This window comes from Drosophila mojavensis, unplaced genomic scaffold, assembly GCF_018153725.1.
Source record: "Drosophila mojavensis isolate 15081-1352.22 unplaced genomic scaffold, ASM1815372v1 contig_136, whole genome shotgun sequence".
NCBI classification, from domain to species: Eukaryota; Metazoa; Arthropoda; class Insecta; order Diptera; family Drosophilidae; genus Drosophila; species Drosophila mojavensis.
The window spans coordinates 14,404,910-14,419,783 of NW_025318667.1; the positions used below are offsets into that span (position 1 = coordinate 14,404,910).

Here is a 14,874-nt window from a genome sequence, read left to right on the forward strand (position 1 = left end):
CATACATTTGGTTTTTTATACCCTGAACCCATTGAAAATGGGAAATCAGGGTATAATGGTTTTGTGAAAAAGTATGTAACGGGCAGAAGGAGGCGTGGCAGACCCCATAAAGTATATATATTCTTGATCAGCGCGATGAGCTGAGTCGATATAGCCCTGTCCGTCTGTCCGTCCGTCCGTCCGTCCGTCCGTCCGTCCGTCCGTCCGTCCGTATGAGTGCGTCGATCTCAGAAGTTATAAGAGCTAGAAAGCTGAAATTTGGCATGCATACTCGTGTATACCATACGCAGTACGAGTTTGCTTTATTTTTTCGATAAATCATCCGATAACTTTTTTATCGAGAATAATCGAAAAATTGATTTTGTTTTTTTAGCCTAATTTGAACACTTTCAGACCTAGAGTCTTTAAATTTGCGTTGTATATAAAGTTAATCGATACAAAGATTTTGTAATTTACAGATTTTGGATACCACGCCCTCTTCTCCCCCAATTTGTAAAAAACGCATTTCAAGTACTAGAGACTTGTGCTTTGGAATGTACACACATATTCACCATATGATTACGCTCTAAAAGTTTCATTAAGATCGTATATCTACAAAAGAAATTATTTAACAAATAAATTCTCATAATATTGCCCACACTGCAGCGCAGCCCAAGCGCAGTCGCTGCTTACTGCGCAGTTAGCAGAGCGCAGGCTTATGCGTGCGTGTGGATGCATGTGTATGTATGTGTGCATAAAAGAAGTGCAGAATGATTAGAATATCAGCTTAGAGGGTTCAGGGTATCTCCTAGTCGAGCAGTCTCGACTAGAGTCTTCTTACTTGTTTTTTCTGCTTTTGCAATTTCTGTTCTTTAGTGCAGTAGCTGTAATTGGTAATTTAAAAATGTATTACCAAATAGAAATTGCAAAATGAAATGAAATGGAAAACACTGTCAGCAAATATATGAATACATTATTATGTATGCATTTGGGCTCAAATTCCTATTATTATCAATCAATTCAAGCAAAAAAAGGTAATTTGAAATTGTATTATTTGTGGTTTTTTTCTGCAAGTTTTCTTCGCTTTTAATAAAGCTTGCTGTCCAGCATTTACTTTTAGATTTAAGCCTATTTTAGCTCAACAACTAGTAGCAGTGATGCAGACTTGATTCACTTGGATTGTCAAAATCCTAATGAAATCAACTAAAAAAATATATATATATATCTTTGGCAATCGAAAGCAAAGATAACAGGTCGAATGTGCATAGAGCCAACTAATCAAGGCCCAGTATTTTCGCTCCTCAGAGCTGCCACATTGAGAGGAAAGTTGCCCTCCTCCTGCTGCCGTTGCCATTGCCGAATTTGGGATTGCTCGATGCACTCGTATTGGGCCGTTGCCATCGCCGTTCCAATCTCAATTTGCGGTTTCCATCTCCGCTGCTGGCAATTCTGGGTGCGAACAGCAGGACATTGGGCCGCCTCTGTAGCCGCAGGAGTCATTGCTGTGCAACAGCATCCAATAGCAATCAGAGCCTATTATGGTAATTAGTTGAATATTTATCAACAATAATTTGATTCTCTAATTGGATTAGCAAACAAAAGACGATTCGCTGCAAGCATTTGGCCGTCGCAGCAGCTGAGCTGCTCGAGTTATGTATGTATGTTTACCGCTAACCTTTGTGCACCTGTCTAACAGTCAATTAAATTTAATATCCGAGGCATTCAAGTCGCTCTGCACAGCGATTGTGAGGTGCATTTTGGCAAACAAAGTTAATTAGGCTTTTATTTCACTTAACAGGCGAATGCGAGTGGGATTGATAGACGGACAGATGCCCTGCATGCGAGCCATTGATATATATATGTATAGATATGCTCAATACATTCACACGCAGCTCTTGCTTCATTGCCTTTTATATTCATTCACTAAGGGAAAGGAGGAATCTTTTTGGGAGATTCATTGGATGTCAACTTCTGAGTCTTCTCTTCCTCTTGTTATTTGCGTAACATCGGCCATATTAGAAGCCCGTAAATCCTGTTCGACGTCCCTGGTTTCTATGTACCGTGGAACATTACTAATTCCATTCAAGATCAAGAGCTTTGGAAAATTCAAGTGAAAGTAATAAATTTATACAAAGTTTCAATTTGAAAAAATGTTAAGCTCTTTCTTGTCACGACCTTTCTACTTCAGCTTTCTCAGGGTATACTCGAGTCTGTCTTGCCTTCTGCAACCAATTTACATGCACAGTAACATTATTCCTTGCATTCCTTGAGGTAAGGATAAACAAATTGCCTTCTGACTTGACTGCAGCTCAACGGGTGGCGTGAGCAACAATCAAAGATTGTGAAAATTGGGTGGTTTGCTTGCTTTGAATACATTTCGGTTCATTAATCTCTAATGCAGAGAATTATTTCATATTAAATGATGAGCGGCGTGCGAATGTATCTTGAGCTCAGCTGGATGCATTTGAAATCATTATTCGAAATGTCAAGCCGAGCCGAATTCCAATTAATTAAAGATAGAGATAGCAATACGAAATGCTTTTGGTCAATTGGAATGCTTTAACTAAATACTAAATGATTAAGCTTTAAGCAGCGACTTCCAGAAATAAGGAAACTAAGAGGGAATGCGATGAGCGTAGGACAACACGATAAATATTTATAAGCTGAGCCAGAGCAACAGCTACTACAAGAGGCAGGCCAAAGCCTTGGTACCTTAATATATATATAAATATATAATCTGTATATATGTATACACATATATACTAGGCTACCAGTACATAATTATGTATTCATATATTTGCTCACAATGTTTTCCATTTCATTTCATTTTGCAATTTCTATTTGGTAATACGTTAAAAAAACAAAACAGAAATTGCAAAAAAAAAAAAGTCTGCAAATGTATGAATAAATTTATATGACATATTATTAAAAGTATATTTTTTTGTATGACACAAATATTTTTAAACTTAATTATTATGTCGAAGGAACTGATATGGTCAATTACAATATAAATACATATATAATTTATTCATGTGACAAAGCTCAGCTTCTTATTTATTATCTGTGTCTGTGTCTGTATCTGTGTCTGTGTCTGTGTCTGTGTCTGTGTCTGTGTCTGTGTCTGTGTCTGTATCTGTATCTGTATCTGTATCTGTATCTGTATCTGTATCTGTATCTGTATCTGTATCTGTATCTGTATCTGTATCTGTATCTGTATCTGTATCTGTATCTGTATCTGTATCTGTATCTGTATCTGTATCTGTATCTGTATCTGTATCTGTATCTGTATCTGTATCTGTATCTGTATCTGTATCTGTATCTGTATCTGTATCTGTATCTGTATCTGTATCTGTATCTGTATCTGTATCTGTATCTGTATCTGTATCTGTATCTGTATCTGTATCTGTATCTGTATCTGTATCTGTATCTGTATCTGTATCTGTATCTGTATCTGTATCTGTATCTGTATCTGTATCTGTATCTGTATCTGTATCTGTATCTGTATCTGTATCTGTATCTGTATCTGTATCTGTATCTGTATCTGTATCTGTATCTGTATCTGTATCTGTATCTGTATCTGTATCTGTATCTGTATCTGTATCTGTATCTGTATCTGTATCTGTATCTGTATCTGTATCTGTATCTGTATCTGTATCTGTATCTGTATCTGTATCTGTATCTGTATCTGTATCTGTATCTGTATCTGTATCTGTATCTGTATCTGTATCTGTATCTGTATCTGTATCTGTATCTGTATCTGTATCTGTATCTGTATCTGTATCTGTATCTGTATCTGTATCTGTATCTGTATCTGTATCTGTATCTGTATCTGTATCTGTATCTGTATCTGTATCTGTATCTGTATCTGTATCTGTATCTGTATCTGTATCTGTATCTGTATCTGTATCTGTATCTGTATCTGTATCTGTATCTGTATCTGTATCTGTATCTGTATCTGTATCTGTATCTGTATCTATCTGTATCTGTATCTGTATCTGTATCTGTATCTGTATCTGTATCTGTATCTGTATCTGTATCTGTATCTGTATCTGTATCTGTATCTGTATCTGTATCTGTATCTGTATCTGTATCTGTATCTGTATCTGTATCTGTATCTGTATCTGTATCTGTATCTGTATCTGTATCTGTATCTGTATCTGTATCTGTATCTGTATCTGTATCTGTATCTGTATCTGTATCTGTATCTGTATCTGTATCTGTATCTGTATCTGTATCTGTATCTGTATCTGTATCTGTATCTGTATCTGTATCTGTATCTGTATCTGTATCTGTATCTGTATCTGTATCTGTATCTGTATCTGTATCTGTATCTGTATCTGTATCTGTATCTCTATCTTTATCTCTATCTCTATCTCTATCTCTATCTGTATCTGTATCTGTATCTGTATCTGTATCTGTATCTGTATCTGTATCTGTATCTGTATCTGTATCTGTATCTGTATCTGTATCTGTATCTGCATCTGTATCTTTATTTTATCTGTATCTCTATCTCTATCTCTATCTCTATCTCTATCTGTATCTGTATCTGTATCTTTATTTTATCTGTATCTCTATCTCTATCTGTATCTGTATCTGTATCTTTATTTTATCTGTATCTGTGCTTCCATACATACCATCTTAGCGAGGGGGCAATTGCTCGGATGTATTTCAATTGCAAGTGCCACAAAAGTCACAGCCAGGTGACCACAATTCGTAAAGTCAAACTAAAAAGTTTGCATTTTATGCTGACTGAGAGAGTGAAATGCTTACCTTCCATATGAAATACCATTGTGGTACTATGCGTACATGACACTTGACATCTGTCAACAGAATTAAAATTTTTGCAAAGAATTACGTAGTGCTGTATAAGAATACGCATTGCAGCCTCTAAAGTCACAGAGCTCATTGGAATAGACGTGAGTAGACTGACAGCAACAATGTGCGAGGACCTCATCCTCTCCACCATGCAGGGGGCAGCAACTAAACTGAAATAAATAAGTATAGGTCTGATTTATATACATACATATATGCAAAAATGTACTGCCATACTGACTACTTATTTGTTAAGCCTAAGTAGAGTCTTGGACAAAAGCCTGCAATAAATAAACCGATTAAAAAATATATAAAATAAAATAAAAGCTGAGATGAAATGCTGTTTGGAATCATTGTTGAAAATGCAAATGGAAAATGAAAAATCAGGTTCAATTAAATGACTGACTTAGATTGACTTACATTGCCACATAGATTCCTTCAAAGATATACACGAATAATGAGCAGGTATACCAAGCCCGCAATTAGGAAGAAGAGGCACGGAGTGTAACAGATATGTGTGTGTGTGTGTGTGTGTGTTTGTTAGCTATACGTTTGCAAGTACTGATCCCCATTGGATTCAGGGTATATCATAGTCAGGCACTCCCGCCTGCAGCACGGCTCGCACTTGTTGCGATTATTTTTGCAAAACAGAAGCTCAACACAGACGCAAGCATGCGAGTAGCCAGTGCTGCATATTCATAAATGAATGGGGGAGCAGAAAGCAGCGAAGAAGAAGTTCTGACTGCCATAGCTGAGCACATGCAGCAGCAATTTCTGAGACCGATTGTCGCGCTCTGTTGACGTAAGGCATGAAAAATTGAGTCAAAAGTACGCCAAAGCGTAATGCGATTATGTGCTGGGGTAAGTGTACATACATAAGGAGTATTTTCGTATTATCGTGTATGTGCTCTGCCCCGCTGTGGTAAGGTGAGGCTTGCTGCTAGAGCTGCTGACTCCGAAACGCCAGACACGAAAAGCTTTCGGAGTCGCTTAACAGTGCGCTGTTAGCGCACTTAACAGCGCGCCGTACAATCAACAGCTGGCGAACAGAAAAGCAGGAAGCAACAGTCGTGGCGCTGCGGCTCGGCTGCTGTTTCTGTTGCTGGCGAACAATTTAAAATAACGTGTCCTGCACGCAAGCGACTTCAGTTCCTGTCAAGCCTTTGTCGGTTACGTTTGCCCCAGCCGCAGCGAGCCGAAGCTAGCCAATCAGTCAGCCAGAATAGCCAAGTTCGATTCTGAATATCCAAGCCCTAGAGCACAGTCACAGTCACAGGCACAGTCTACAGAAACTCGGAAGAACAGTTATCAATTGTGACTATATACATATAGTGCATATATGTATATGTACTCATGCATATACGTATCTGTAGTACAGTGCGAAGCCTGTAGATTATCCAAAGCTAGCCATCAAATCAACTGAGCAAAGAGAACAACTCGAAAATTGGAACTCAAAAATTGTGAAAGTCAAGTGGAAGGTTTGACATTTTTTTGTTGTGCAAAAAGAACTAAATTTTTTTTTTCGAGTGCTTGAAGTGTGATTGTAAAAACCTTACTTCGGTGTGTGCATATATATACATATATATTCATACATATTCTCTAGTGCGATAAGAGCCAAATAAAAAGCGCTCCCATGTATTGTGTACTCTCAGCGTTCTGTGCGTGCATTGTGTTCGTCTTGTGTGTGTTACTGTTGGGGTGAAGATCAGGGCAACCGCAACGGCTACACCAGTACGAGCACGCACACCAATACCGCTATCAACACCAATACCTACACCAACTCCAACTATTGAACGCCAGCGACTATAATAACAATCACTAATCTGACCGACTGACTGACGTTTCCACTCTCACTACTCAATCTGTCCGAATTCGCTTTTGCCCCACTGTTCCACCTGAGTTCAGACACGTGTGTTGCCCGTCTGTGTGAGTCTGCGTGTGTGTGCGGCCGGTCTGTGCTTTTGTTTCTACTAACTGTCGCAGTAGCAGTCGCATTCGATCCTATTATAAAGTAATCAAAATGCACCCCTTGACGCTCGTCAGAAGCGGCTCAGTCATCTGCCGGGTCGCCCTGTGCCTCTTATGTTTCTGTTTGATTGGGCGTCAGATTTCGCTGCTACTTTTGGTGCTGGCAATCTTCAGCATTTGGTTTAATTTACTCTGCTTTTCCTACTTTATGTGTATTAGTGTGTGCGATGCCATTGGACTTGCCATCTCGCTATCTCTAGTCCTCTGCCTTGCTTGCTACGAGCAGGTCTCGGCGCTTCAATGGCTCCGGGAGCCATAAACGCTGACTTGCTGCTAGCCAAGTTAGCGTTTCGTTTTTATTTATATGTGTGCGCACACCCACCCGCCTTTTGTTGTACCCCTGCCCCCTTCCACCACAATGCTGGCTGCTCGAATTATTCATATGCAAATGCTGTGCAAAATTCTCGCTTATGATATGCGCTTTACCAACCGCACAGCTCCTGTCCCGCCTGCCTCTCCACTCCTCTGCTCTCCACTCCTCTGCTCCGCCATTCCTCTCTATTAGTTTCCCATTCTGGCTGTCGTCCTCTGCTCCCCTAGAGCCTGCTGTGCGCTTTTCACTTTCTACTTTTTACTTTTCATTTTCACTTTCAGCAGCCGTTCTATTTTTTTCTTCTTTCACTTTCTCTCGCTCTGTTTTTATCGCTTTTCGTTGCCTCACTGACCCGCTGGCCCGCTTTGGTGCAGCGTGCATAAAGTGTAGCATACTTATCAGCGCTCGCGCTTTATTTTCGCTTACAAATTTGTGAGTGCTGCGCTAATCTAATCTCTGTTCGCACTTGTCACGCTCGTCCCATTATTGTTTCCATCTATTCATAGCTATATATTAGATTCATGCTGGCTTTCAATCGACCACTTGTTGGCTGTTGCTGTCCCATCTAGTCGCATGCGAAATTGCTGCATTTTCCACTTTCCATTTCCCATTTGCCACTCGCCGTCTTGTCGCAGCTTAAATGTTCATTTGTATTATTTGCCAGCGGACACCACAGTGTGGTTTCAGTGGCTGAACCACAGATTCTTGGCTACTTTTGGCAGTTGCCCGACGCTTGTTAGCAGTTAACAACAGCAGCTGCCGCATTCACACAAATCACCAAATTCACAACAATTAGTTGTAATTAAGAACTGAAAGGGCTTTAAGGCTGAACCTATTTTTCACTCGAACTGCACAATAATTTACATTGTACTTGACTTAGTAACGGTTTTGGGAACTGCTGTTTCAATTGAATACTTGTCGATATATTTAAGCATACATACATACATACATACATATATACACATTGATATTTTAAGTTGGTTTCAGTCCCATTTTGGAGAATTTACACATTAGGCTAAGTCAATCAGCTAGCCAAAACTGCCTGCAATAAGTTCGAATTTCTAGAGGTATACGATTATGGGTGATATTATGTATTATTATATTATAGGCATTTTATTATAGATAGAATATCAGCTGAAGTCCTCAAACAACTTGAGTTGAGTTCAGATTATAAGTGATTCTTATTATATTATAGGCTTTATATTCTAGGTAGTATATCAGATGAAGTCCAAAACTGATCTTGAGTCTTTTAAGTTAGAGTTGAGTAGAGATTATAGATTTTTCTATAGACTTTTAGATTTTAGGTAGAAGCACATTGATGTCTTAAGAGTTTGAGTTGAGCTTAGACTGATTATTAATTTATTATGGACTTTTTATTACAGATAGAATATCATATGAAGTTATCAAGTGATCTTGATTCATTTAAATTTGAGTTGAGTAGAGATTATAGGTTTATTATAGACTTTACCTTATAGGTAGAATCAATTTGGTATCTTAAGAGTTTGAGTTGAGCTTAGGCTGATTATTAATTTACTATAGACTTTTTTATTATAGATAGAATATCAGCTAAAATCTTCAAGTGATCTGAGTCTTTTAAGTTAGAGTTAAGTAGAGATTATAGGTTTATCGAAGACTTTATACCATAGGTAGACGAGTTTGATTGATTATTAATTTATTATAGACTTTAAATTCTAGGTAGACTATCAGCTGAAGTCCTCAAGCGATCTGGTGTCTTAAGAGTTTGTGTTCAATTATTATTATAGGTGACTATTCATTTTTTATGGACTTTATATTCTAGGTAGTATATCAGCTGAGCCCATCAAGCAATCTGAAGTCCTTTGAGTTGTGTGAAATTGATTCTTCATTCGTGACTTTCATGAATTTCTCATAACGTATAGCTCACACAATAAAACTCTCCGTAGCATTAAAATAGCCACAACCACTGCGTGTTCAAAACCAATTAACACATAGAAAATCTGCAGCTAGCGAACGGAATTGAGCAACAGAGCAGCAAAGCAAAATCGACTCGACCGATGCGAAACTGTCTCTGATAGGTTAAAGCTTTCAATAGGTGTCCGCAAGGAGTACAGTAGCTTCTTAAAGTATATTTACGAATGTACGCAATTGTTTGCCACTCACTGTAGCCAGTGCTAACTGGCTCCTATTTAGCTTACTTTCGCTTACACAAACTCATGCTAATTATATATCTACAGTCATAATAAAAAAGAAAAAGAAGAAAATAGTTGTGCTTCGTCTGCAAAGAAAAACAAAAAAAGTTATTTAAGTCAAATAAACGGATATCTACTTTTTGTTTAAAGCAGAAAAAAAGAAGAGAATTGATAAAAAAAAAAAAAAAAAAAACGTTTCAGGCAGAATCATTATTATTTATTTTTAAATGGTTTTCAATTAAATTCATCAATAAAATACACAAAAAAAGTAAACGAAAAACAAAATTTATAAAAATTCATTATTTCATATTTGATTGAAAAATATTTCAATGGCCATTTTTTTAATAAGAATATATTATTAAAAATAAATATACATTTTATCCATTTAATAAATGTAATAGCTTATCCAATATTTCTTCATGTCCAATAACCAGAAACAAAGCATTTACAGCACTATTCAATAAGAGAGCAGCTATTCAAAGCGCTTCAAATATTCATCAATATTTATCAAATATTTCTAGGTGTCTAAAATATAACAATAGCTTATTAAATACATACATATACAAAGAAACAAATATTCACATGAACAGTTTAGAATCAGTCAAATTAGATTTAAAATCAATATCCTCAAACGCTATAGTTGTGAGACCGTTTAACGCTCACTCAAAAGGTCGTCCAGTAATATTTATGAGAACCCAAGGTTAAAGTGAGTCGACTTGGCTCTCGGTCCCTCCCAGCTGGCCGAAAGAATGAACTCTGAACAACTGTGAATTGCAATTTAGCAAGCTCTACTTATAGGGTTTCCATATTTATTTCCGTTCAATCAGGCGCAATCCCCAAAAGGATATCAAGATACCATTTTATTAGGATCTACAAGTTGCAGCTTGTTTGCAAACTATGAAACAAGAAATTCCGCAATCATCTTTAGTTCGCAGTCCTTGCTTGACAGACTTCCAATGGGCATGAAGCGCAGATAAACAGCAACGGCAGGAGTCTCAAACAATTTTAAGTAGACTGTCAAGGTCTGTCCAATTAGTTTTCATTTCGTTTTCATGTTCGTGTTCGTTTTCGTGTTCGTTTGTTTGTGCTCGTTTTCATTTTGTGTACTTTTATTTCGTTGCCTTCGTTGCTCGAGTTTTTAAATATTTTGTCTTGGTGACCCGCATTTAGCGCAAGGGCTTTTAAAGGGCTTCATTAAATAGCAATTACAGCACACTCTGCTCCGCTCTCTGACACACCCACGCTCGCTCGAATCACAGCCAGAAGCCATAACCCAGCCCCGCAACGATGTCGGATCTTCAGGACCAGCAGGACACCACGAGCGGCAGTCAGAGTCAAAGTCAAAGTCAGAGCCAGAGTCAGAGCCAGAGTCAGAGTCAGAGCCAGAGCCAGAGTCAGAGTCAGTCTCAAAGTCGGTCCACGCCATCGGAGTCGTCTGCTCCGCCAGTGACTGAGGAGCATGAGCCGCCCAGCAGCAGCAACAGCAGCAGCACCAGCGCCGGCCTCATCGATGGCGAGCCGGACGGCGACGGAGCCAGGGATATGGAACGGGACAGGGACAGGGAGGCCCATGGCGAGAGGTGAGTCCGAGCCGCATTATTTAAGCAACGATAATCATGAATATCTATATCTATATCTATATAAACAACTATACATATATAATGTATATATATATATATATACCATAGCATACAGCTACATCTATACATATCTGTGACTGCCTTTATATGTGTGTGTAATTCAGCTCCCTGCGTGTTGCTGTTCCTCTGTTAAATATCCATTAGCTAATTGGGCCATCTGCCTAAAGGCCCCAAAATGAGAAACTTTCCGACACTGTATATACATAAACAAACACACACACAAACTGATTTAAGTCACATGAACGAACACAAAAAAGCCAAAAAGAAACTAAATTACTTAGAATGTAATGAATATGCAATCGAATCGTATATCGTAAATAAACTTTATGATGTGTTATATCAAATTTAACTTGATTTAAGATTATCAATAAGAGATGCTTGAAAATATATTTTTTAACATTCATAGTGTTGAAGAACACCAGTATAATTTAAGAGCTTTCCAACACTATTTCTTTGTGAACTCTTCCAAATTTTCCGCTCTCTTCTTCCCTTTGATATCTATCTTTCAATCTATCTCTATCTCTCTCTTTAGTCGGATCTGTATATTTATTATATCTATAAGTTTATAGAGCTGTCTGGCAACACTTTGAAAATTCACTGATGGCCACTGTCTGCCTAGGTGGCAGTCTTATGCATATCTTTGATTTAACAATCAGTTGACCTGGCAGTCTGATTGCTTTAATTTTATGCCCCATTTCACTGTTGAGCCAACAATTTTGTTGGTCAACTTGAAAGTTTGAGGCCCTCGTGGCACTTGTCAACAGCTTTGGCAATCTCACAAAAATTTGCTACGAATGAATTGACTGTGCAAACAGACTCCAACATGCAATAACTCGAAAGTTTTTAAGTCTCGCAGTCAGAGCTCAATACTCAGAAATGAATAATAACTTTTAATAGCCAGCTCTAACTGCGGACATGTTTAACAGAGCTGCAAGAAGGAAACTACCCACTCAACCTAACTAAGCACACGCACACACACACACACACACACACACACACACTGACAGACAGACACAAACATACAGTCAGACACACACTTAGACTCTTATACATATACATATATACGCATTTACACTTGTTCGTGGCTCCTTTTGTCGATAAGCCTTTACCGTCACGCACTTGGCTCAAAGACACTCTTTATACTCTGTTTGAATAGGTTGCATGAGAGCGTATGATCCTGTCATTCTAAATGAATACAATTCCTTATTGGAATTCCACAGAAAATAGAAAATACAATATAGAAAGAAAGAGATATAAGTAATGAAGTGACTCGTTGATATGTTTTACAGTTAAACAAACAGAGTTTTACAGTGAGTTCAGCCAGGAGTAAAAGAGTCTCAGAGGTTCAGAGGTAGCTCAGTCTTTACTTTTAGAAAAAACAGTTTGCATATTTTATTGCAGCTTAAATTTTAGAATCTCCCATCAGATTCCTAACAAAATCAGAGTTCGCAAGCCTAAGTCTCAGAGCTTTAGAGCCAAGAGTAAAAGAGTCTCCTATCAATATCTCAGAGGCTCCCTAGCTTAGTCTTTACTCTTAGAAAAAATAGTTTGCATATGTTATTGTAGTTAAAATTCAGGAATCTCCCATCAGATTCCTAACAAAATCAGAGTTCGCAAGCCTAAGTCTCAGAGTTTTAGCATCAGTGTAAATTCTTCAAATTCAATTTGCTGTTCCAGCCAGGATTAGCATTAGATTAGTACAGAGTATAATGCAGTCGTGAGCTGTGGCCGTGGCCCGTTCGTTTACTTCGTAGTTAATTATGTGCCAATTAGTTGACACACGCGCGCCTCGGAGACCGCTAAATCGGCTCACCCGGCCCACCCGGCCCACTCGTTGGGATGCACTACAGCCTTGGGTTGCGCCACGCATTAGGCTGTTCCCTTTGCCGTTGCCGTTGCCGTTGCCGTTGCTGGGGACAACCGAAGGCGGGCCAGGGCATAACATTGGCCCAAGCCATCCACTGAACAGCACGCGTGTCCCCACGCACTGTTTCACTTTGTTTCGTCTCCTTTTTTTCTTTGGGCAAATGTTGACAGGGCTTTACCCTCAGATTTTTTGTTACAGTCTAAAGTTGTTCGGACGCCGACTAAAATCGCCTTTGACCCCTTTCAAGCGTACTGTTTGCATAGTGAGAGCTCTTAGAGCGCACTTCAGTGAAAAAATGCAACTATTGCTCTCGAGCGGCTTTGTACCGTTTTTTTTTTTTGTGACTGCCCCATGCCGGCACGTAGAGCGCATTGCCTACGTCCGTTTGTGGAAGCCCTTAAGCCCGGCTGCCCAGGTGCGAGCATGCCACCTGTATTAGGCCCAAGTCTGAGCAAGGAATTATGGGCGTGTGTGACTTTGCCCAATCGTGCCTATCAACGTTGTGTTTACTATCTGCATTCGCGCTGCTTGTGCACACGGGGCGTTCATCTCGGTTCGACGAACTCTGTTGTCCAGCTCCATTGTGTATGGGAGCAAGCTGATCAATTTGTAAATGCCAGCTGATATATATATATATATATGTATGCATGTATATATAGCGGACATGGCAAGGACTCCTGCCTTCCTGCCTTGCTTCAGCTCCGACTTCTTCAGAAATGCCACAATTCGGTTTCCATTCCGTTTGAGAGTTGGCAGCAACAATTCTTTTCAATTTAGATTTGTAAGTTGTTATTCTTTTTTTTTTTTTTTTTTTTTGTGTGCGAAACACTGAATAATCGAATTTGAATGTTGCTCTCGGGTGTTATCAACTTTATAATACTCATTCGCGTTCAACAAATAATGGATTTTGTTTGGGTGAAGCAATCTGCTGTAGGTAAAATGTTTTGTTTTATAGTTGTAGCTCTTAAGTATTGAGAGATATAGATTTTTCGATTTGAGGGTAAAATTTTTTCAGGGATCCTAACGATTATAATTTTTATTAAAAAAAAAAAAAAAAATATTTCAGTAATTAAAAAAAAAAAAAAAAATTATTTATTTGAATTAATTTATATACTAAAAAACAAAAATAATTATTACAGATCAATCTTGTTTTTATTTAACAATATCATAAATCCTGTTTTCAGTTTTTATTATAAAAATAATAGAGTTATGGCCTAAAATTTTATTATAAAAGGAAAATAATAAAAATGTAATTGAAATAACTCTGGAAGCTGAGGAGCTGGATCATAAATAGATATATGATCTACGCATTAATACCTATCAGTTTATATATATAATATGTACATGTGTACATACGTACGTACAATTATATGCTGACACTGTATCAGAGGGAACCATGAGATCTAGTCTCAGTAGCAGGGAAGTAGTTTGCGGAGGGAAGGACCGTGAAACGGACGGATGATTTATCGGATGGACGCACAAGAAGCAAAACATTGAAAAAATCCAATAAGCTCGTTTGCTTTGTGACTGAGTACAAGAATCAAGAGCGGAAAAGTTAGCAAGTTGAGCGCGGATGGTTTTGTATTACGATATGCAGCACACAATGTAGATTTAGTTATTTATTTATTAGACATTAGAGCTAAGAGAGGATTGAAGATATCCCTAAAAAAATTAAACTTACAATGCAGATATATCTGGCGTCTGGTACAATTTCCAATATTGACAAGGGAAATTTGTTTTCAACAACATCAGTTCAGATTGGAAATTCGTGTGTCAACCGCAAAGCCGAGCAGGTTAATTAAGATTCCGTTGTGGCCTGGCACAGACAAGAGTTTCGGAATTTTCTGCAGTGCACCATTTCCTCTGGCAGCATATTCGAAGTCCAGCTCAGCCCGCAGCTACCATGCAAAATCCTTAATAAGTAATAATTTCTGATAAGAATTTTGCAAACGTGCGACGAGGAGGGGTGGATGTGGTTGAGGGGGAGAGGGAGTAATGGTAACGGATTTAGCTGCACACATGGACTGGCAGAAACCGTCAGGCAGCTCATCGAGAAGTCCGAGCACG

At 38.4% G+C, this 14,874-nt stretch overlaps 1 protein-coding gene across 4 annotated transcripts in view; it reads left to right on the forward strand.

The window, feature by feature from the left end:
- Positions 1–5,926: 5,926 nt before the first annotated feature.
- The window catches only part of LOC6583845, a 71,280-nt gene continuing 62,332 nt past the window's right edge, over positions 5,927–14,874 (forward strand). The window contains exons 1-2 of one of the 4 annotated variants that reach the window (XM_015161435.3): positions 5,927–6,351; positions 10,471–10,880. In XM_015161435.3, the coding sequence (XP_015016921.1) occupies positions 10,588–10,880 (293 nt within the window). In that variant the 5' untranslated portion in view covers positions 5,927–6,351; positions 10,471–10,587. Of the gene's footprint in view, positions 6,352–9,658; positions 10,881–14,874 lie in introns of those variants that run through there. The other 3 variants (XM_015161436.3, XM_032732089.2, XM_002009471.4) reach the window with 3 other exon arrangements.